Consider the following 22453-nt stretch of genomic DNA (forward strand, 5'->3'; position numbering starts at 1 on the left):
TGATCTCTGGTTCCTCTGCCTTTTCTAAACCCAGCTTGAACATCTGAAAGTTCTCAGTTCACATACTGCTGAAGCCTAGCTTGCTGGATTTTGAGTGTAACCTTACTAGTTTTGGAGATGAGTGCAACTGTCTGGTGGCTTGAACATTCTTTAGTACTGCCCTTCTTGGGAAGTGGGATGAGGATCTACATTTTCCAGCTCTGTGGCCACTGCTGGGTTTTCCAAATTTGCTTGCATATTGGGTGCAACACTTTAATAGCATCATCTTTTAGAATTTTAAATAGCTCTGCTGGAATTCCATCACCTCCACTAGCTTTATTGGCAGCAGTGCTTCTTAATTGTCAACTTCCTATTGGCAGTTGACTTCACACTCCAGAATGTCTGGCTCTAGGTGAGTGACCACACCACTGTGGTTATCCAGATCATTAAGGTCTTTTTTGTACAGTTCTTCTGTGTATTCTTGCGATCTAGTCTTGATCTCTTCAGCTTCTATTAGGCCTTTACTGTTTCTGTCCTTCATTGTGCCTGTTTTTGGATGAAGCATTCCTTTGATATTTCCAGTTTTCTTGAAGAGATCTCTGTTGTTTTCCTCATTTTCTTTGCATTGTTTGTTGAACACTTTCTTGTCTCTCCTTGCTATTCTCTGGAACTCTGCATTTAGTTGTGTCTACCTTTCCCTTTCTCCCTTGCTTTTTGCTTCTCTTCTTTCTCAGCTATTTATAAAGCCTCCTCAGAAAAGCACTCTCCCTTCTCGCATTTCTTTTTCTTTGGAATGGTTTTGTTCACTGTCTCCTGTACATGATGAACCTCTGTCCATAGTTCTTCAGGCATTCTGTTTACTAGATCTAACCCCTTGAATCTACTCATCACTTCTACTGGATATTCATAGGGGATTTTATTTAAGTTGTACCTGACTTGCCTAGTGGTTTTCCCCACTTTCTTTAGTTTAAGCTGAATTTTGCTATGAGGAGTTGAGCTGATGATCTGAGGTACAATCAGTTCCAGGTCTTGTTTCTGCTGACTGTGTACCTTCTCCATCTTCAGCTACAAAGAATATAATCAATCTGATTTTGGTATTGACCATTTGGTGATGTCCATGTGTAGAGTCTTCTCTTGTATTGTTGAAAAACTGTGTTTGCTATGAACAGTGCATTCTCTTGGCAGAATTCTGTTAGCCTTTTCCCTGCTTCATTTTGTACTCCAAGGCCAAACTTGCCTGTTACTCCAGGTATCTCTTGACTTCCTACTTTTACATTCCAGTCCCCTATAATGAAAAGGACATATTTTTTTGGTGTTAGTTTTAGGAGGTCTTCTAGTCTTCACAGAACTGGTCAACTTCAGCTTCTTCAGCATCTGGGTTGGCGCATAGATTTGTATTATTATGATGTTGAATTGTTTACCTTAGAAACAAAACAAGATCATTCTGTTGTTTTTGAGGTTGCACCCAAGTACTGCATTTTTGACTCCTGTTGATTATGAGGGCTACTCTGTTTCTTCTGTGGGATTCTTGCCCACAGTCGTAGTTATAATGGTCATCTGAATTAAATTCACCCATTCCTGTCTGTCTCAGTTCACTGATTCCTAAGATGTTGATGGTTACTCTTGCCATCTCCTGCTTGACCACCTCCAGTTTACCTAACCTAGCATTCCAAGTTCCTATGCAATACTGTTCTTTACAGCATCAGATTTTACTTTCATCACCAGACACATCCACAAGTGAGTGTGGTTTCTGCTTTGGCCCAGCCGCTTCCTTCTTTCTGAGCTATTAGTAGTTGTCCTCTGCTCTTCCCCAGTAGGATATTGGACACCGTCTGACCTGGGAAGGCAGTGGGTCTCATCTTTTGGTGTCATATCTTTTTGCCTCTTTATACAGTTCATGGGGTTCTTACAGCAAGTATAATGGAGTAATATGCCATTACCTCCTCCAGTGGATAACGTTTTATCAGAACTATCTGCTATGACCCGTTCATCTTGGGTGGCCATACATGACATGGCTCATGGCTTCTTTGAATTATGCTATCCCATTTGCCACAGGTAGTGATCCATGAATTTTAAAATGACTTTAAAAATTTAAAATGTATGTAGTGAAAAAAAAAATGTATGTAGTGATGAGTCTTTTTTCATTAATTTTGCTAAATATATGAACGTCCTCATTCTATGTAAAGAATTAAGTCATTCATAACTGGAAAATTTTCTTTTACTTCTTTCCATAATTTTCTTCCTTCATGTTTCTCTTTCTCTCTCTAGCTCTATTACTTGATATTCTGAGGTCAAGTCTCTGTGTTTTATCTTTTCTACCGTATGTTACATTCCTTGTCCTCTTTTTCAGGGAGATTTTGTTGATTTAATTTTCAATCTTTCTATTACACTTATTACATTTTCCATTTTTTTTTAGCCTTTCATTACTATTTTTAAAAATATAATTTCTTTTCATTAGGATTTTAATTAAAAGGAATTTAAATAACTTTCTTGCTCTTACATAAACTTTTTTACTGTGATAATTTTATTTTTATAATCTCTTTTGTATTGCAAAATTTTCTCAAACATGTGCTCTGCCCTCCTTAACCTTGTCCTTCACTTACTATAAACCATATTATTTCATCTCACTTATTCAAGTCTTCTCTGCTGCTGCTGCTAAGTTGCTTTAGTCCATCCGACTCTGTGCGGATGCCATCTCCATAGATGGCAGCCCACCAGGCTCCTCCATCCCTGGGTTCTCCAGGCAAGAACACTGGAGTGGGTTGCCCTTTCCTTCTCCAATGCATGAAAGTGAAAAGTGAAAGTGAAGTCACTCAGTCATGTCAGACTCTTCGCAACCCCATGGATTGCAGCCTACCAGGCTCCTCTGTGCATGGGATTTTCCAGGCAAGAGTACTGGAATGGGTTGCCATTGCCAACTCTACAAAATTACACTTGGTTTCTGTGTAATATTTTATCATATTGCATTTTTATTTTCCTTAGCATTTATAATTATATATTTGTGAAATTATTCCACATATGTACATTTCCTCCTACTGGAGTGTAAATTCTTCAAAGACAATGAATGTGTCTCTTTTCATATGACATTAATACACTTGGGGGACTTCCCTGGAGGTAGAGAGTCCACCTGCCAGTGTCACCTGCCAGTGCAGGAGACACTGATTTGATCCCTGGTCCAGGAGAATCCCACTTGCTACAGGGCAGCTGAGCCTGTATGCCACAACTACTGAGCCAGCGTGCTGCAGCTCTGAAGGCCACGAGCCCTAGAGTCCACGCTCCACAACAAGAGAAGCCACCACAATGAGAAGCTGGCACACTGCAACTAGAGTAGCTTCTGCTTTCTGAAACTGGAGAAAGTCTGTGTGCTGCAACGAAGACCCAGTGCAGTTAAAAATAAATAAATAAATAAATAATAAATATGTTTAAAAATACACTTGGAATGTATTATGGCATGTGTTACAGCATTGCTGCTTAATGACCATTTGTGCATTATAGATTGAATTAATAATCATATCAATAAAGTCTGGGGCTTAGTTCAGCCAATAATAAAGTGAACATTAACTGTGCTTTCCTTTGCTGTTATTCCTCGTGGCATGCACACTCTTTAGGGTTACATATTTGAGAGGTTCTGTGCTCCAGAGCAGGATTTGGAGTCTCCGGGTTTCCTAACTGCAATAAAAATGAGGAAAACCTTAAAAACCAGCATAACTTCAAATAGAATGTTTCTCTGCTTACTTCTTCTTTGGGCATTCCTGAATACTTAAAAAGGCCATTGTATTATGGAAAATTTCAACTATATACAGTAGTAGGGAGAACAGTACCATGTATCAGTAGTCCAGTTATTTTTTTTTTCATGAGACAGATAACATTTAAACTTTCTTTTTTTGTTTGTTTGTTTGTTTTATTATTATTTTATTTATTTATTCTTTATTGGAGGCTAATTATTTTACAACATTATATTGGTTGGTTTTGCCATACATTGACATGAATCTGCCCCGGGTGTACATGAGTTCCCCCTCCTGAACCCCCCTCCCACCTCCCTCCTCCCTTTATCCACCCTCTGGGTCATCCCCGCACACCAGCCCCAAGCATCCTGTAACATGCATCGACCCTGAACTGGTGATTCGTTTCACATATGACAACATACATGTTTCAATGCCATTCTCCCAAATCATCCCACCCTCACCCTCTCCCACATAGTCCCAAAGACTGTTCTATACATCTGTGTCTCTTTTGCTGTCTCGTATACAGTGTTATCATTTGCATCTTTTTAAATTTCATATATATGCGTTAGTATACTGTGTTGGCGTTTTTCTTTCTGGCTTACTTCACTCTGTATAATAGGCTCCAGTTTCATCCACCTCATTAGAACTGATTCAAATGCATTCTTTTTAATGGCTGAGTAATGCAAGGAGATCCAACCAGTCCATTCTAAAGGAGATCAACCCTGGATGTTCATTGGAGGGACTGATGCTAAAACTGAAACTGCAATACTTTGGCCACCTCATGCGACGAGCTGACTCACTGGAAAAGACTCTGATGCTGGGAAAGGTTGGGGGCGGGAGGAGAAGGGGACGACAGAGAATGAGATGGCTGGATGGCATCACCGACTCTGTGGACATGAGTTTGAGTGTACTCCGGGGGTTGGTGATGGACAGGGAGGCCTGGCGTGCTGTGATTCATGGGGTCGCGGAGAGTCGGACACGACTGAGTGACTGAACTGAACTGAACTGAATACTCCATTGTGTATATGTACCAAAGCTTTCTTATCCATTCGTCTGCAGATGGACATCTAAGTTGCTTCCATGTCCTGGCTATTATAAACAGTGCTGCAATGAACATTGGAGTACATGTGTCTCTTTCATTTCTGGTTTCCTCAGTGTGTATGCCCAGGAGTGCGATTGCTGGATCATATGGCAGTTCTATTCCCAGTTTTTTGAGGAATCTCCACACTGCTCTCCATAGTGGCTGTACTAGTTTGCATTCCCACCAACAGTGTAAGAGGGTTCCCTTCTCTCCACACCCTCTCCAGCATTGATTGCATGTAGACTTTTGGATAGCAGCCATTCTGACTGGTGTGAAATGGTATCTCATTGTGGTTTTGATTTGCATTTCTCTGATTATGAGGGATGTTGAGCATCTTTTCATGTGTTTGTTAGCCATCTTTATGTCTTCTTTGGAGAAATGTCTGTTTAGTTCTTTGGCCCATTTTTTGATTGGGTCATTTATTTTTCTGGAATTGAGCTGCAGGAGCTGCTTGTATATTTTGGAGATTAATCCTTTATCAGTTGCTTCATTTGCTATTAATTTCTCCCATTCTGAAGGCTGTCTTTTCACCTTGCTTATAGTTTCCTTTGCTGTGCAGAAGCTTTTGATTTTAATTAGGTCCCATTTGTTTATTTTTGCTTTTATTTCCAATATTCTGGGAGGTGAGTCTTGGAGGATCCTGCTGTGATTTATGTCAGAGAGTGTTTTGCCTACGTTCTCCTCTAGGAGCGTAATAGTTTCTGGTCTTACATTTAGCTCTCTAATCCATTTTGAGTTTATTTTGGTGTATGGTGTTAGGAAGTGTTCTAGTTTCATTCTTTTACAAGTGGCTGACCAGTTTTCCCAGCACCACTTGTTAAAGAGACTGTCTTTTCTCCATTTTATATTCTTGCCTCCTTTGTCAAAGATAAGGTGTCCATAGGTGCATGGATTTATCTCTGGGCTTTCTATTTTGTTCCATTGATCTATATTTCTGTCTTTATGCCAGTACCATACTGTCTTGATGACTGTGGCTTTGTAGTAGAGCCTGAAGTCTGGCAGGTTAATTCCCCCAGTTCCATTCTTCTTCCTCAAGATTGCTTTGACTATTCGAGGTTTTTTGTACTTCCATACAAATTGTGAGATTATTTGTTCTAGTTCTGTGAAAAATATCATTGGGAGCTTGATAGGGATTGCATTGAATGTATAAATTACTTTGGGTAGCATACTCATTTTCACAATATTTATTCTTCCAATCCACGAACATGGTATATTCCTCCATCTATTAGTGTCCTCTTTGATTACTTTCACTAGTGTTTTATAGTTTTCTATGTACAAGTCTTTTGTTTCCTTAGGTAGATATATTCCTAAGTATTTAATTATTTTCGTTGCAACAGTGAATGGAATAGTTTCCTTAATTTCTCTTTCTATTTTCTCATTACTAGTGTATAGGAATGCAAGGGATTTCTGTGTGTTGATTTTATATCCTGTAACTTTACTGTAATCATTGATTAGCTCTAGTAGTTTTCTGGTAGAGTCTTTAGGGTTTTCTGTGTAGAGGATCATGTCATCAGTGAACAGTGAAAGTTTTACTTCTTCTTTTCCAATTTGGATTCCTTTTATGTCTTTTTCTGCTCTGATTTCTGTAGTCAAAGCTTCCAGAACTATGTTGAATAGTAGTGGTGAGAGTGGGCACCCTTGTCTTGTTCCTGACTTTAGGGGAAATGCTTTCAGTTTTTCACCATTGAGGATAATGTTTGCTGTGGGTTTGTCATATATAGCTTTTATTATGTTGAGGTATGTCCCTTCTATTCCCACTTTCTGGAGGGTTTTTATCATAAATGGATGTTGTATTTTGTCAAAGGCTTTCTCTGCATCTATTGAGATAATCATATGATTTTTATTTTTCAGTTTGTTAATGTGGTGTATTACATTGATTGATTTGCGGATATTGAAGAATCCTTGCATTCCTGGGATAAAGCCCACTTGGTCATGATGTATGATCATCTTAATGTGTTGTTGGATTCTGATTGCTAGAATTTTGTTAAGGATTTTTGCATCTATGTTCATCAGTGATATTGGCCTGTAGTTTTCTTTTTTTGTCGGGTCTTTACCAGGTTTTTGGATTAAGGTGATGGTGAAGAGGAACTCAAAAGCCTCTTGATGAAAGTGAAAGAGGAGAGTGAAAAGGTTGGCTTGAAGCTCAACATTCAGAAAACAAAGATCATGGCATCTGGTCCCATCACTTCATGGGAAATAGATGGAAAAACAGTGGAAACAGTGTCAGACTTTGTTTTTTTGGGCTCCAAAATCACTGCAGATGCTGATTGCAGCCATGAAATTAAAAGACGCTTGCTCCTTGGAAGGAAAGTTATGACCAACCTTGATAGTATATTAAAAAGCAGAGACATTACTTTGCCAACCAAGGTCCGTCTAGTCAAGGCAATGGTTTTTCCCGTGGTCATGTATGGATGTGAGAGTTGGACTGTGAAGAAGGCTGACCGCCGAAGAATCGATGCTTTTGAACTGTGGTGTTGGAGAAGACTCTTGAGAGTCCCTTATACTGCAAGGAGATCCAACCAGTCCATTCTAAAGGATATCAATCCTGGATGTTCATTGGAGGGACTGATGCTAAAGCTGAAACTCCAATACTTTGGCCACCTCATGCGATGAGTTGACTCACTGGAAAAGACTCTGATGCTGGGAAGGGTTGGGGGCGGGAGGAGAAGGGGACGACCGAGAATGAGATGGCTGGATGGCATCACCGACTCTGTGGACATGAGTTTGAGTGTACTCCGGGAGTTGGTGATGGACAGGGAGGCCTGGCGTGCTGTGATTCATGGGGTCGTGGAGAGTCGGACACAACTGAGCGACTGAACTGAACTGAACTGGCCTTATAGAATGAGTTTGGAAGTTTCCCTTCCTCAGCAATTTTCTGGAAGAGTTTGAGTAGAATGGGTGTTAGCTCTTCTCTAAATTTTTGGTAGAATTCAGCTGTGAAGCCGTCTGGACCTGGGCTTTTGTTTGCTGGAAGATTTCTGATTACAGCCTCTAGTTCTGTGCTTGTGATGGGTCTGTTCAGTTTTCTGTTTCTTCTTGGTTAAGTTTTGGAAAGTTGTACTTTTCTAGGAATTTGTCCATTTCTTCCAGGTTATTCATTTTATTGCCATATAATTGCTGATAGTATTCTCTAATAATCCTTTGTATTTCTGTGTTGTCAGTTTTGATCTCTCCATTTTCATTTCTAATTTTATTGATTTGGTTCTTCTCCCTTTGTTTCTTGATGAGTCTGGCTAGTGGTTTGTCAATTTTACTTACCTTCTCAAAGAACCAGCTTTTGGCTTTGTTGATTTTTGCTATGGTCTCTTTTGCATTTATCTCTGCCCTAATTTTTATGATTTCTTTCCTTCTACTGACCCTGGGGTTCTTCATTTCTTCCTTTTCTAGTTTCTTTAGATGTAGAGTTACATTATTTAGTTGACTTTTTTCTTGTTTCTTGAGGTGTGCCTATATTGCTATGAACTTCCCCCTTAGCACTGCTTTTACAGTGTCCCAGAGGTTTTGGGTTGTTGTGTTTTCATTTTCATTCACTTCTATGCATATTTTGATTTCTCTTTTGATTTCTTCTATGATTTGTTCATTATTCAGCAGCGTGTTGTTCAGTCTCCATAATTGGCATTTTTAATAGTTTTTCTCCTGTAATTGAGATCTAATCTTACTGCATTGTGGTCAGAAAAGATGCTTGGAATGATTTCAATTTTTTGAATTTACCAAGGCTAGATTTATGGCCCAGGATGTGATCTATCCTGGAAAAAGTTCCGTGTGCGCTTGAGAAAAAGGTGAAATTCATTGTTTTGGGGTGAAATGTCCTATAGAGATCTATTAGATCTAACTGGTCTATTGTATCATTTACTTGTCTGTAAAGTTTGTGTTTCCTTGTTAATTTTCTGTTTAGTTGATCTATCCATAGATGTAAGTGGGGTATTAAAGTCTCCCACTATTATTCTGTTGTTGTTAATTTCCCCTTTTATACTTGTTAGTAATTGTCTTACATATTGCGGTGCTCCAATGTTGGGTGCATAAATATTTATAATTGTTATATCTTCTTCTTGGATTGATCCTTTGATCATTATGTAGTTTCCTTCTTTGTCTCTTTTCACAGCTTTTGTTTTAAAGTCTATTTTATCTGATATGAATATTGCTACTCCTGCTTTCTTTTGGTCTCTATTTCTGTGGAATATCTTTTTCCAGCCCTTCACTTTCAGTCTGTATGTGTCCCTCGATTTCAGGTGGGTCTCTTGTAGACAACATATATGGGGGTCTTGTTTTTGTATCCATTCAGCCAGCCTTTGTCTTTTGGTTGGGGCATTCAACCCAATTACGTTTAAGGTAATTATTGATAAGTACGATCCCGTAGCCATTTTCTTTATTGCTTTGGGTTCGAGTTTATACACCCTTTCTGTGTTTCCTGTCTATTGAAGATCCTTTAGCATTTGTTGGAGAGCTGGTTTGGTGATGCTGAATTCTCTCAGCTTTTGCTTGTCTGTAAAGCTTTTGATTTCTCCTTCATATTTGAATGAGATCCTTGCTGGGTACAGTAATCTGGGCTGTAGGTTATTTTCTTTCATCACTTTAAGTATGTCTTGCCATTCCCTCCTGGCCTGAAGAGTTTCTGTTGAAAGATCAGCTGTTATCCTTATGGGAATCCCCTTGTGTGTTTTTTGCTGCTTTTAATATTTGTTCTTTGTGTTTGATCTTTGTTAATTTGATTAATATGTGTCTTGGAGTATTTCGCCTTGGGTTTATCCTGTTGGGGACTCTCTGTGCTTCTTGGACTTGGGTAATTATTTCTTTCCCCATTTTAGGGAAGTTTTCAACTATTATCTCCTCAAGTATTCTCTCATGGTCTTTCTTTTTGTCTTCTTCTTCTGGGACTCCTATGATTCAAATGTTGGAGCATTTAACATTGTCCCAGAGGTCTCTAATATTGTCCTCATTTCTTTTAATTCGTTTTTCTTTTTTCCTCTCTGTTTCACTTATTTCTACAATTCTATCTTCTAGCTCGCTTATCCTGTCTTCTGCCTCTGTTATTTTACTATTTGTTCCCTCCAGAGTGTTTCTGATCTCATCTATTGCATTATTCATTGTATATTGACTCTTTTTTATTTTCTCTAAGTCCTTATTAAACCTTTCTTCCATCTTCTCAATCCTTTTCTCCAGGTTATTTATCTGTAACTCCATTTTGCTTTCAAGATTTTGAATCATTTTCACCACCAAAATTTGAAATTCTTTATCAGGTAGATTCCCTATATCTTCCTCTTTTGTTTGTGTTGGTGGGCATTTATCTTGTTCCTTTACTTGCTGGGTATTTCTCTGCCTCTTCGTCTTGCTTATGTTGCTGTGTTTGGGGTAGCCTTTCCCTCTTCTGGCAGTTTGTGGAGTTCTGTTTATTATGTAGTTTCCTCACTGTGTGTGGGGTTGGACGGGTGACTTGTCAAGGTTCCCTGGTTAGGGAAGCTTGTGTCGGTGTTCTGGTGGGTGGAGCTGAATTTCTTCTCTCTGGAGTTCAATGAAGTGTCCAGTAATGAGTTATGAGATGTCAGTGGGTTTGGAGTGACTTTGGGCAGCCTGTATATTGAAGCTCAGGGCTAGTTTCCTGTGTTGCTGAAGAATTTGCTTGGTATGTCTTGCTCTGGAACTTGTTGACCCTTGGGTGGTGCTTGGTTTTAGTGTAGGTATGGAGACGTTTGATGAGCTCCTATCGATTAATGTTCCCTGGAGTCAGGAGTTCTCTGGTGTTCTCAGGATTCGGGTTTAAGCCTCTTGCCTCTGGTTTTTGGTCTTATTCTTGGAGTAGCCTCTAGACGTTTCTATCTGTCATTTCCAAGGTGGTTCCCTCTGTTTTAGCTTCTGTTTGCTAGTCTCTTCAGTGTCTAATTTCCGCCCTGACACTGGGGTGCGGGTGGACACTTTTTAAAGGCTCAGTTGTTCAGTCCTGTTCTGGGAAGGGAGAAACACTGCAGCCAAATATCTCTGGCGTCTGTGGGGAGTGCTCGCAGCGTCTTGGCCACACTGGGTTTGTCCCCGCTCACAGCGTGTGTGCTGTCCCAGTCTACACTGCACAGGTTGCTCTGCCAGGAACTTTCCAAGACTGGCGCTGGGTTGTATGCACTTCTCAGGTCTGAGTGGCTCAAGTTCAGGTTCTTGGGTACTCCACAAAGGCGCAGACTTGGTTGGGCCTGCGTTTTGTGCCTTCCCTGGACCGAGCAGCTCAGGTGACCAGGTGTTTGGCGAGGGCAGTCACTGCGACTTATCACCTCCCCAGTCCCTGCCACTCGGTTTTCTGGGTGTACAACCGGTGCACCTTCTCAGGTGGATATCGACCAGCCCAAGCCCAAGAAGTCTTGATTAGCAACAAGCCTGGCTGCAGTTTGTATCGGATGCCTTTCTGGGGCCGCGGTTGCCCCCTCCGGCTCTGGCTGCCCTCCCTGCCTGTCTCGGCAGGGGGTGGGGGATGGGCCGACCGCAGCCAGCTCACTCTGCTCAGTCCTTTGTTCTGTGAGCGGGGCTGGTGGAGTCTTAGGTTAGAGCTTTCCGCCTTTTCGTGGGGAAGCTATCCCAGTCTGCTTTGCTATCCCCAGTTCTCTCAGATTGTTCTCGTGTCATTCAAGCCCAGTCCTCTCTGTAAGCAGTTCAGCCGGCTCCTCCCTGCCCAGCCCCCGCTTGCTAATGGCGAATGCAGGCATCTGCGCTGCTTCTCCACTGGGAGTTACCATTTGGCGGGTAATCTGTGAGTTTTTAAAAAATCTTAAAAAAAAAAGGGTTATGTTGCCCTCTGAGGTTCCAAGGCTCGCCACAGATTCGCCATTGAGAATGTTTCCTGGTGTTTGGAAACTTCTCTCTTTTAAAAGCCTCCCTTCCTGGGACGGAGCTCCTTCCATACTTCTTTTGTCTCTCTTTTTATCTTTTATGTTTTTTCCTACCTCCTTTCGAAGACAATGGGCTGCCTTTCTGGGTGCCTGATGTCCTCTGCCAGCATTCAGAAGTTGTTTTGTGGACTTTACTCTGCGTTCAAATGTTCTTTTGATGAATTTGTGGGGGAGAGAGTGGTCTCGCCGTCCTATTCCTCTGCCATCTTGTTCCTTCTTAACCAGTAGTCCAGTTTTAACAATGACCAAATCATGGACAGTTATGTAAATTCACCCACTTATGTTACATGCCTACTGGATTACTTTTAAGATAACCTTAGATATTATATCATTTCATTCCTAAATATTTTACTATGAAAATCTAAAATATAATAACCCTAGAAATATAAAAGCAATGCCATTACCATACCTAAGTTTAGGTAAATAATTGCTTAATACAGTCACTGTTCATTTTTTTTGTCTCACAAGAATTTTTTTAACAGTTGATTAGTTTGAATATGAATCCAAAAAAACCTAGCATTTGGTTTATATGGTTCTTCAGTTTTGTTTTAAATGTATAAGTTTCTCTGTTCATTACTTTTCCTTGCAAATTATTTGCTGAAGAAATTGGATTTTTCAATTATGTAACTTTTAAATTTACAGTTACATAACATCCGCTGGATCATGGAGAAAGCAAGAGAGTTCCAGAAAAACATCTATTTCTGCTTCATTGACTATGCCAAAGCCTTTGACTGTGTGGATCACAACAAACTGTGGAACATTCTGAAAGAGATGGAAATACCAGACCACCTGACCTGCCTCTTGAGAAACCTGTATGCAGGTCAGGAAGCAACAGTCAGAACTGGACATGGAACAACAGGCTGGTTCCAAATAAGAAAAGGAGTACGTCAAGGTTGTATATTGTCACCCTGCTTATTTAACTTCTATGCAGAGTACATCATGAGGAACGCTGGGCTGGAAGAAGCACAAGCTGGAATCAAGATTGCTGGGAGAAATATCAATAACCTCAGATATGCAGATGACACCACCCTTATGGCAGAAAGTGAAGAGGAACTCAAAAGTCTCTTGATGAAAGTGAAAGAGGAGAGTGAAAAGGTTAGCTTGAAGCTCAACATTCAGAAAACAAAGATCATGGCATCTGGTCCCATCACTTCATGGGAAATAGATGGGGAAACATTGGAAACAGTGTCAGACTTTATTTTTTTGGGCTCCAAAATCACTGTGGATGCTGATTGCAGCCATGAAATTAAAAGATGCTTACTCCTTGGAAGGAAAGTTATGACCAACTTAGATAGTATATTAAAAAGCAGAGACATTACGTTGCCAACCAAGGTCCATCTAGTCAAGGCTGTGGTTTTTCCCGTGGTCACGTATGGATTTGAGAGTTGGACTGTGAAGAAAGCTGATCGCTGAAGAATTGATGCTTTTGAACTGTGGTATTGGAGAAGACTCTTGAGAGTCCCTTGGACTGCAAGGAGATCCAACCAGTCCATTCTAAAGGAGATCAATCCTGTGTGTTCATTGGAAGCACTGATGCTAAAGCTGAAACTCCAATACTTTGGCCACCTCACGCGTCAATTTAAGTCACTGGAAAAGAGTCTGATGCTAGGAAGAATTGGGGGTGGGAGGAGATGGAGACGACAGAGAATGAGATGGCTGGATGGCATCACCGACTCGATGGACATGAGTTTGAGTGAACTCCGGGAGTTGGTGATGGACAGGGAGGCCTGGCGTGCTGTGGTTCATGGGGTCGCAAAGAGTCAGACAGGACTGAGTGACTGAACTGAACTGAACTGACTGAACTTTTAAATAGCACTATATTAGGTACTAACAAAACCTTTATTTTTAGAGTTAAATTTTTAAAGTTTGTATTACTCATTATTTATTTCTGATTCAGAATATGAGACATGTTTTAAAATAGTGTAAGCTTATTAGTTTCAGTTCAGTTCAGTTTAGTCGTTCAGTCAAGTCCGACTCTTTGCGATCCCATGAACTGCAGTACGCCAGGCCTCCCTGTCCATCACCAACTCCTGGAGTTCACCCAAACTCATGGCCATCGAGTCGGTGATGCCATCCAACCATCTCATCCTCTGTCGTCCCCTTCTCCTCCTGCCTTCAATCTCTCTCAGCATCAGAATCTTTTCAAATGAGTCAGTTCTTCACATCAGGTGGCCAAACTATTGGAGTTTCAGCTTCAACATCAGTACTTCCAATGAACACCCAGGACTGATGTCCTTTAGAATGGACTGGTTGGATCTCCTTGCAGTCCAAGGGACTCTCAAGAGTCTTCTCCAATACCACAGTTCAAAAGTATCAATTCTTATTAGTTTTTACTCTAAGCGAAATATATTATACCTTCATTAGCCATTCAGAGCAAAATAAATTCCAATTAATTAATTGTAATTTGTTTTGTATATCAATTATTTCTAGTCCCAGAAACTTTTTGTTATTTAACACATGATTTTGCTTTTCCTTTTAAAATTTTATTTTTTGATTGCTGTTTACAATGTTATATTAGTTTCAGGTGTACAGGATAGTGATTTGATGTTTTTATAGGGTTATACTTCATTTAAAGTATCCAGCACCTTCACTCCAGGGTATATATCTGAAGGAAAGAAAAAACACTAATTCAAAAAGGTATATACTGCCCAATTTTAATAGTAGCATTACTTACGATAGCCAAGATACAGAAGCAAACTAAGTGTTCATCAGCAGATTAATGGTTAAAGAAGATGTGGTGTGTGTGCATATATATAATGGAATATTATTCAGCATAAAAAAGAATGAAGTTTTCCTTTTGCAACAGCACAGGTAGACCTGGAGTGTATTCTTATGCTTTGCTGAGTTCTTACCTTATGAATTATTGATACTTAAAATTTCTTACTCAAAATCCTATTGCCAAAATTCTTCTCAGTACATTTGTTCATAGGCAGATGATCTATATTTTTTATACTGAAATTTTAATTTTATATGTTTCGGATAATAAATGCTGATATATTCTTTCACTTAAAAATATACACAGTATATTGATGCATATACATGGCATCTGAAAAAATTGATACAGACAATCTTATTTACAAAGCAGAAACAGAGACACAGATGTAGAGAACAGACACGTGGATATGGAGTCTGAGGGGAGGGGATGGGGATGAGTTGGAAGAGTAACATTGACACATATCACTACCATGTGTAAAACAAGTAGCTAATGGGAACATGCTGTATGCCTCAGGGAGCTGAGCTTGGTGCTCCGTGATGACCTAGCCGGGTGGGATTGGGGTGGGGTGGGTCGCAGTCCAAGAGGGAGGGATATATGTATACATACAGCTGATTCACTTTGTTGTACAGCAGACACTAATACAACATTGTAAAGCAATTATACCCCAATTTTAACAGACTGGTTCCAAATAGGAAAAGGGGTATGTCAAGTTTGTATATTGTCACCTTGCTTATTTAACTTCTATGCAGAATACATCATGAGGAACACTGGGCTGGAAGAAGCACAAGCTGGAATCAAGATTGCTGGGAGAAATATCAATAACCTCAGATATGCAGATGACACCACCCTTATGGCAGAAAGTGAAGAGGAACTCAAAAGTCTCTTGATGAAAGTGAAAGAGGAGAGTGAAAATGTTAGCTTGAAGCTCAACATTCAGAAAATGAAGATCATGGCATCTGGTCCCATCACTTCATGGGAAATAGATGGAAAAACATTGGAAACAGTGTCAGACTTTATTTTCTTGGGCTCCAAAATCACTGCGGATGCTGATTGCAGCCATGAAATTAAAAGACGCTTACTCCTTGGAAGGAAAGTTATGACCAATCTAGATAGCATATTAAAAAGCATAGATATTACTTTGCCAACCAAGGTCCATCTAGTCAAGGCTATGGTTTTTCCCGTGGTCATGTATGGATGTGAGAGGTGGACTGTGAAGAAAGCTGATCGCCAAAGAATTGATGCTTTTGAACTCTGGTGCTGGAGAAGACTCTTAAGAGTCCCTTGGACTGCAAGGAGATCCAACCGGTCCATTCTAAAGGAGATCAATCCTGGGTGTTCATTGGAAGGACTGATGCTAAAGCTGAAACTCCAATACTTTGGCCACCTCATGCAACGAGTTGACTCACTGGAAAAGACTTTGATGCTGGGAGGGATTGGGGGTGGGAGGAGAAGGGGCTGACAGAGAATGAGATGGCTGGATGGCATCACCGACTCGATGGACATGAGCTTGAGTGAACTCCAGGAGTTGGTGATGGACAGAGAGGCCTGGCGTGCTGTGATTCATGGGGTCGCAAAGAGTCGGACATGACTGAGTGACTGAACTGATCTGAAGCTAAAAATAAAAGTAAATAATCTAAAAAAAAAAATACACTCTATTTTAGAACAGTTTTAGGTTCACAGAAAGGTAAAGCAGACGATAAAGAGGTTTCTCACATACCATTGCTCCATCAAGCATATCCTATGCTACTATCAACATCCCCTACATTTTTTTTTTACACTAGATGAATTTACATTGACACATCATTATCACCCAAAGTTCATAGTTTACTTTAGGGCTCACTCTTGATATGTATTCTATAGGTTTGGACAAATGTATGATATGTATCTCCTACTATAGTATCAGAGTAGTTTCAGTTCCCTGGAAATCCTCTGTGCTCTGTTACCTACATTTTCTTGATCACCTCTGGTTCAGATTTCCTGCATTTACTAATTCCTACTCTGCATTTTAAATTATTTTATTTCTACCTCACAGCTAGCTTTTTCTCCTTGAATCTTCCCTACTCCTTCTTCAGGTAAACATGCATAAATATCCATTTACATGGAACATATATTGACTAAAAATTATAGGTCATGGGAGACGGGAGCATAGTTTTTGTCAGAGAGTAACAAATCCAAAATCAAATGTTACAGCTTTCCTGAAGAGTTCTCTCAGCAACCCCTTCACCAGTGATAGGTGTTGACAACTGGACACTATTCTCTCAGTCTAACTCAATCTCAGCTTCTTTCATTCTGGAAAGAATAATTTTCCAATTCACATATGAAAAAATTCATCCATACTCCATATATGGAGTCGCTTAAATCATTAAAAGGAATCTCTTAAATCATTAAAAGGCCCAGAAAAAGTGCTTTCTATATGATTTGATCTATTCTTTTTAATAAACTAATTGTGGATATAACCAGCAATGTTTTTCTTATGTATTTGTATACTACGTGTAAGACACTTCCTATGCAACAAGATTATTCAAATTCTGTCACTAGGCCTGCAAGGAACGTATCAACACCCCATATAATGGATGAAAAAACTACAGCTTGGAAATGTTAGATACTTTAGCCAGGGTTATAAAATATAAATACTAGGTATGAAGTGCTGAGTCCTGAACCTGAATTTAGGTTTCCTTGCACCAAACTAAGCTGTACAATATTGTGTTAATATTGTGTCTTTTTTTCCAATTATATTTTGAGCTCCCTGATGCAGGCATGGGCAGGGACAGTCTCATACATTTCATAACTGTTCCATAATACCATCCAAGATGCAATGCATGGATTCAATAATTGCAGAGTGGAAAGTCTGAGGCAATGTGCCTAAAACATTCTCAAAGGCACAATGACTCCAAGTCAAGTCACACACACTCGAGAGAGTGACATCTTGGACACACTCAGGAAAGCCAGAGGATCCATCTGTTGATCCATTCCTCCACATGGATTTCCACTAGAGACAGTGAATCTAGAGGAGAATATTGCACTCACAGATGCTGCTACATTACCTCAATGATGTTGTCCCTCCTGGGATTTCTTTCTCATAGATTCATGCTTTCCTTAGCCAGGAGGGTCATGGGCAGAGGGCTGAGGATATTGGGGTGTTTTGCTATTTCCAGGGCAAACAGGGATGCGCAGGGATCCAGGGTGCCTGGCTTAGGCTTATCTGCCTAGAGACATCCTGAAGCCATATTCACACTCCTGTTCCTCACTGGCCGTGTCTGTGTGCTTATATAGCAGGAATTCATCTAGTAGGTGAGACAAACTACACCTGTGTTCTAGGGACCCTAGGTATGTCTGTGATTTCTACTCCATCGCCTTTCCCATTAGGGTTACTAACCCTAAGTAAGGACAAGTTTTTGTTCTTCTCAAATATCTGTATTATTATCTTACTCTAATCCTCTCCTAACTGACTTTTAGTTCTTTCTATATCTAGAGAATTTTTATCTCCTTAAGGGTGAGGACAGGAGACAATGCTTTTACTATTACAATGCATTCTTCACAAATTAAAGTATTGGAAACAAAATTTTGATGTTTGGTACCAAATATTTGACTTTTGGTACTTTTGAGTTCAAAATCCTTTTCTCTTATTTTTATTTTTCTGTCATAGGTTTAAAAAGCTGTATTAAAATGGGTACAGAATTGGGAATTCCCTGGCATTCCAGTGGTTAAGACCCAGCTTTCTTTGCTGTGGTTCTGAGTTCAATCCCAGGTTGGAGAACTAAGATCACACAAGCTGGACAGTGCAGCCAAAAAAAAAAAAAAAAAAACCAAAAAGATGAGTACAGACTTCTATCTTGGTTTTTGTATTTCTGGTATAACAAATCTATACCAAGGGAAAAAGGTATATCTTACTTTCACTGATGCCTGAATTAAGGGGTGGATGGCAGTGCCAAGAGCCAAGAGCAGAAACAGTAGGAAGAAATATTAGCCATAGTGAACATACTTAAATATGAGTTTATACAAGTTGCTCTTATGTTCCTTGGCATTAAACATGATTTGAGAAATGAAATTAAGGGGTCTAAAGCATAAGAGAACATGATCTTGGTCAGCCCTGAGATGAAAGACAGGAAAAATTTCTATTAAAGGGAAGTTTATTGCTTCCATGGTGATATGGGGTCAGGGTCACTAGGGAGTAGGTAACCGGGTGGAATACCCCAGTGATCTCATAGTAGGCAACTACTGAGAACAGAAAAAATATCAGAAAGTCTGGAGGAGAACTCTGGGGTATATGTGAGCTCTGAGATGATACAGCATCTTAAGTCCCAGAGAAGAGATGAGAGGCAGAGTGTAGGGGGAGAGAGAGAGTATCTGATGAACTTGGCCGGAAAATAGTTCTAGGTCGTCTAGCACATCCACTCTTCTGCTCTCATAGATGGGCAGAGGGCCTGCAACAGGAAAGATATGAGACTGATGAGTCCTAGGGAGCTTCTGTGCCGTAGTCATGCTGGTTCCCAATTCTCCCACAACTTCTCAACCACGTGTGTGTCTACAACTTCTTCCCACTTCGCTTTCTCCTGAAGTGTGTCTGTGGCACTGACAAATATGAAGCCTTACCTTCCTCTCTAGGGTGCAACTCACAAGGGACCCTGGTGTCTGGAGGCCCCACCTGAGCGCAGGCCTTGGATGATGAAGATGGTGCCCACCACGATGCCCACGAGGCCCACGGTCAACCCCAGGGCACAGACCACAGTCTCTGTCAGCTCTGACATTGGGGCTGGAATCTCAGGCTCTGCAAAAGTGGAGTTATGAAAGTCAGAATACAGTGTTGGCTCATGTTCCTGTGTATGAGATTGGGCAGGAGGTGTGGTGTTCATGCTACAAAAACTCAGGGCACCAGGTTTAGGGAAGCGAATGAAGTGTAATTTTAGAAGCCTTAAAGAGTGGAAAACAAGCTTTGGACTGTGAGATTGAGGGACCAAAACTCAGAGTGTTTTGTATTTGGGAGAAAAAGAGAGAGTACCGAAAGGGGTGGAACTCGCACATACCCCAGTGTTTGAGCAGTGGCTCATCCAGGCCCCAGTGCTCCACTTTGCAGTCATAAACGTCATCATCAGAAGGGAGGAAGGTGAGGTAACCAATCTTGGAGAAGGAATGATCATCCTTGGAGAGGAAGCTGGTCTCAGAAACACCCTCTGTGACCGAATGCCCGTTCTTCAGCCATGTAATGTTGATCACAGGGGGAAAAATGTTGTCCACGTGACAAATGAGGGTGTTGGGCTGACCCAGCATCACAGGAGACTTGGAAAACACAATCACCTCAGGAACCTCTGTGGTGAGGAAACAGCACAGATGTGAAATGGGAATAGCTTGGCCCTGATTCTGCACGGCCTCCTGGGGGAGCCCTCCCACCAACGCTTCCCAGTCTGACAGTGGAGGAGCTCTTGTTTGCCTTCTGCTGGGAGACGCTCTGCACTGCCCACACTTTATCCCCGTGCTGTCTGTGGTCATGCCTGTTAAGGAGGGAGGTCTGTGGGACTCCTCCTTGAGGGATTCAAGGAATACGTTATGGGAGTAAGGGTGCTTACATTACATGGGAATATGTGATCTTTGAGATGGGAGAGGGTGACTGTGAAATCTGGGGACACAGGAAAGTTTCATGGCATGGTGAAGGATATCTCTCCTTAGAGAAGAAGGGAGTGAAGCCTGGTATGAAAGAACAGACTCAGAAAAGAGAAGTAGAATGGTGGGCCTTACCGCTGACGGCGGGGGTGAAGTTGGAGCGTCTAGTCAGGGCATCCAAGTTGTGTTTCGCTGTAGCTATTTCACTCAGCGCACCCTGCGGGTCAAAGCCTGCAAACTGGCTAAACGCAGGCAGCCGCCAGACAGTCTCCTTCTTCCGCAGGTCCACATAAAACAGCTCATCTCCATCAAATTCCTGGGTGTACTGGCCAGAGGGACCATGAGCTTGGTAGATCTCTGTGCCATAGGAGCCAACGTGGTCAGCTGATAAGTGAGGGTGAGGATCAGGAAGGCGGAAAACAGAGGGAAAGAAAAGACCATATTAAACAAAGAAGCAGAAGAAACTAACTTCAAACACTGTGGGCTTCACCTTTGGCACAATGTCTCTAAGCAAAGTGCCGGCACCTGCTTCCTTCTCCCTCAGTACTGGAAGCTGTCGTGTTAGAATCCAGGCTGCTTTTGCCCTATAACAGGTGTGCTTCTTGGGCTTCCCTTGTGACTTGGCTGGTGAAGAATCCGCCTGCAGTGCAGGAGACCTGGGTTCGATCCCTGGGTTGGGAAGATCCTCTGGAGAAGCGAAAGGCTACCCACTCCAGTATGCTGGCCTGGAGAATCCCATGGACTACAGTCCATGGGGTTGCAGAGTCGGACATGGCTGAGAGACTTTCACTTTCATGTGCTCACAAGGGCAGGATTTCACAGGCTTTGTTTACTGCTATTTCCTGCCTGCCCAGCTCAGTGCCTGGCACAGAGTAGGTCTGTAATAAAGAATATAATGGAAAGAAAGAAGACCTTTTCTCTTCCCCTTTGAACTATCTGGCTATTCTAATTTGGTTTTACAAACTCACTCTTCTTGTCTATAAACAACAGAGATGTGGGCAAGGGATGGATCTTGGAAGGAAAAGAAGATGAAGGAATGTATGAACAGAGGGTAGAAAGAGGGGGACAGCAAAGGCAGAGTGGCCCAAGGGACCAAATAAATAACCAGTGCTTGCCCATTCTTCTTGAAGGACTTCTACAGATGGGGTGAAGAACAGGTAATTTGGACTGACAATTTGAAAACAATATAATTTAATTCAGCAAGGTTTTTTTTTAATCATAAAGTTCTCAATTTTAAAATAAAAATAAGGAAGATTTTACTTTGTTAAAGAAAATAAAATCAAAGCTACACTTATAATGGTAATACAAAAAAATAAGAGTAATCTTTGACATTTGTGCATCTTAATTACTTAGAAAGCATTCCTACACAACTTTATTTGTGAGGTGACATATATGAAGTAACTGAGATCAAATGATGACTGTGTGGCAAAGTGCTTTATATAAAGATACTCGACTGGGCTTGCTCATCTACCCCTGTGCCAGATGCCAGCATGGAAATGTATGTAGATCTGAGACAAAGGAAAGGTCAACCTTCTTCATATCCATACAGTACTCATAATTCATGGAACTATTCACCACAGATAAACTTTAGAAGAAATATATTAAAAACTTCTAAAGTTGTTCAGATAAATTTGGAAGTGATAGTTCATGGAATTTTTTGTAACAAGACGTCTACCTGTGGAAACATCGCTAATCTTTGAGGCAATCAAAAATGAACTGATTGCCTTAGAGCCCTGCAGAACATATTCACTGGCTCCAGTATCAGAAACTGGACCTTGGTGAACTCTGCAACAGTACCAGTAATAAAGAGAGTGTGTCTGGACTCTGTTTTCCTGAAGGAGGAACAACTGTAATTTTTAGATTTGCCTAATATTAAGAAGACTCTCGAGAGTCCCTTGGACTGCAAGGAGATCAAACCAGTCAATTCTAAAGGAAATCAGTCCTGAATATTCATTGGAAGGACTGATGCTGAAGCTGAAGCTCCAATACTTTGGCTACCTGATGCGAAGAACTGACTCATTGGAAAAGACCCTGATGCTGGGCAAGATTAAAGGCAGGAGGAGAAGGGGTCGACAGAGAATGAGATGGTTGGATGGCATCACTGACTCAATGGACATGAATTTGAGTAGGGTCCAGGAGTTGGTGATGGACAGGGAAGCCTGGCGTGCTGCAGTTCATGGGGTCGCAAATAGTGGGACACAACTGCATGACTGAACTGCCTTACTGAATATGGAGAAAGGTGTGAGGAGTCTCCACTATTTCTATGCCAATCTTTCTTGATTTTCCCTCTGATTCCCTGTTCCCCAATTCTAATCTCTGCATCCCTTAACTGTGCACTCACCCACAATGTCTTCACCTCCACAGGGGCTCATCATGGTGGTCAGGGCGAGGGCCCCCAGAATCAGAGCTCTGTTCAGGACCATCCTTTTCTCAAGGTGGACTCAGCAGTGGCTGTTCTGTGTTGCAGAGCTATGATGAGGGCTGA

General features: G+C 41.1%; 1 protein-coding gene across 1 annotated transcript; it reads right to left on the bottom strand.

Moving 5' to 3' along the window:
- Nucleotides 1-14287: 14287 nt before the first annotated feature.
- On the bottom strand, nt 14288-22453 carry LOC129547514 (SLA class II histocompatibility antigen, DQ haplotype D alpha chain-like). Its single transcript, XM_055413264.2, has 5 exons — nt 22310-22453; nt 20104-20352; nt 19395-19676; nt 18964-19138; nt 14288-18794 (listed from the first exon to the last, which is right to left on the bottom strand). The coding sequence occupies exons 1-4, from the start codon at nt 22389-22391 to the stop codon at nt 18984-18986; spliced, it is 768 nt and encodes a 255-aa protein (XP_055269239.2). The 5' UTR covers nt 22392-22453; the 3' UTR covers nt 14288-18794; nt 18964-18983.

Source organism: Moschus berezovskii, chromosome 23 (assembly GCF_049115385.1).
Source record: "Moschus berezovskii isolate FMDL1 chromosome 23, NW_MosBer_1.0, whole genome shotgun sequence".
Lineage (NCBI taxonomy): Eukaryota > Metazoa > Chordata > Mammalia > Artiodactyla > Moschidae > Moschus > Moschus berezovskii.

Bases quoted from the DNA above. Each gene is read 5' to 3' on its own strand.
- LOC129547514 (XM_055413264.2), bottom strand. From the start codon at position 22,391: ATGGTCCTGAACAGAGCTCTGATTCTGGGGGCCCTCGCCCTGACCACC. The intron at 20,353-22,309 runs GTGAGTGCACAG...CTCACTTATCAG, and splicing joins TGGAGGTGAAGACATTGTGG to CTGACCACGTTGGCTCCTAT. The intron at 19,677-20,103 runs GTAAGGCCCACC...TCCTCACCACAG, and splicing joins CTTCACCCCCGCCGTCAGCG to AGGTTCCTGAGGTGATTGTG.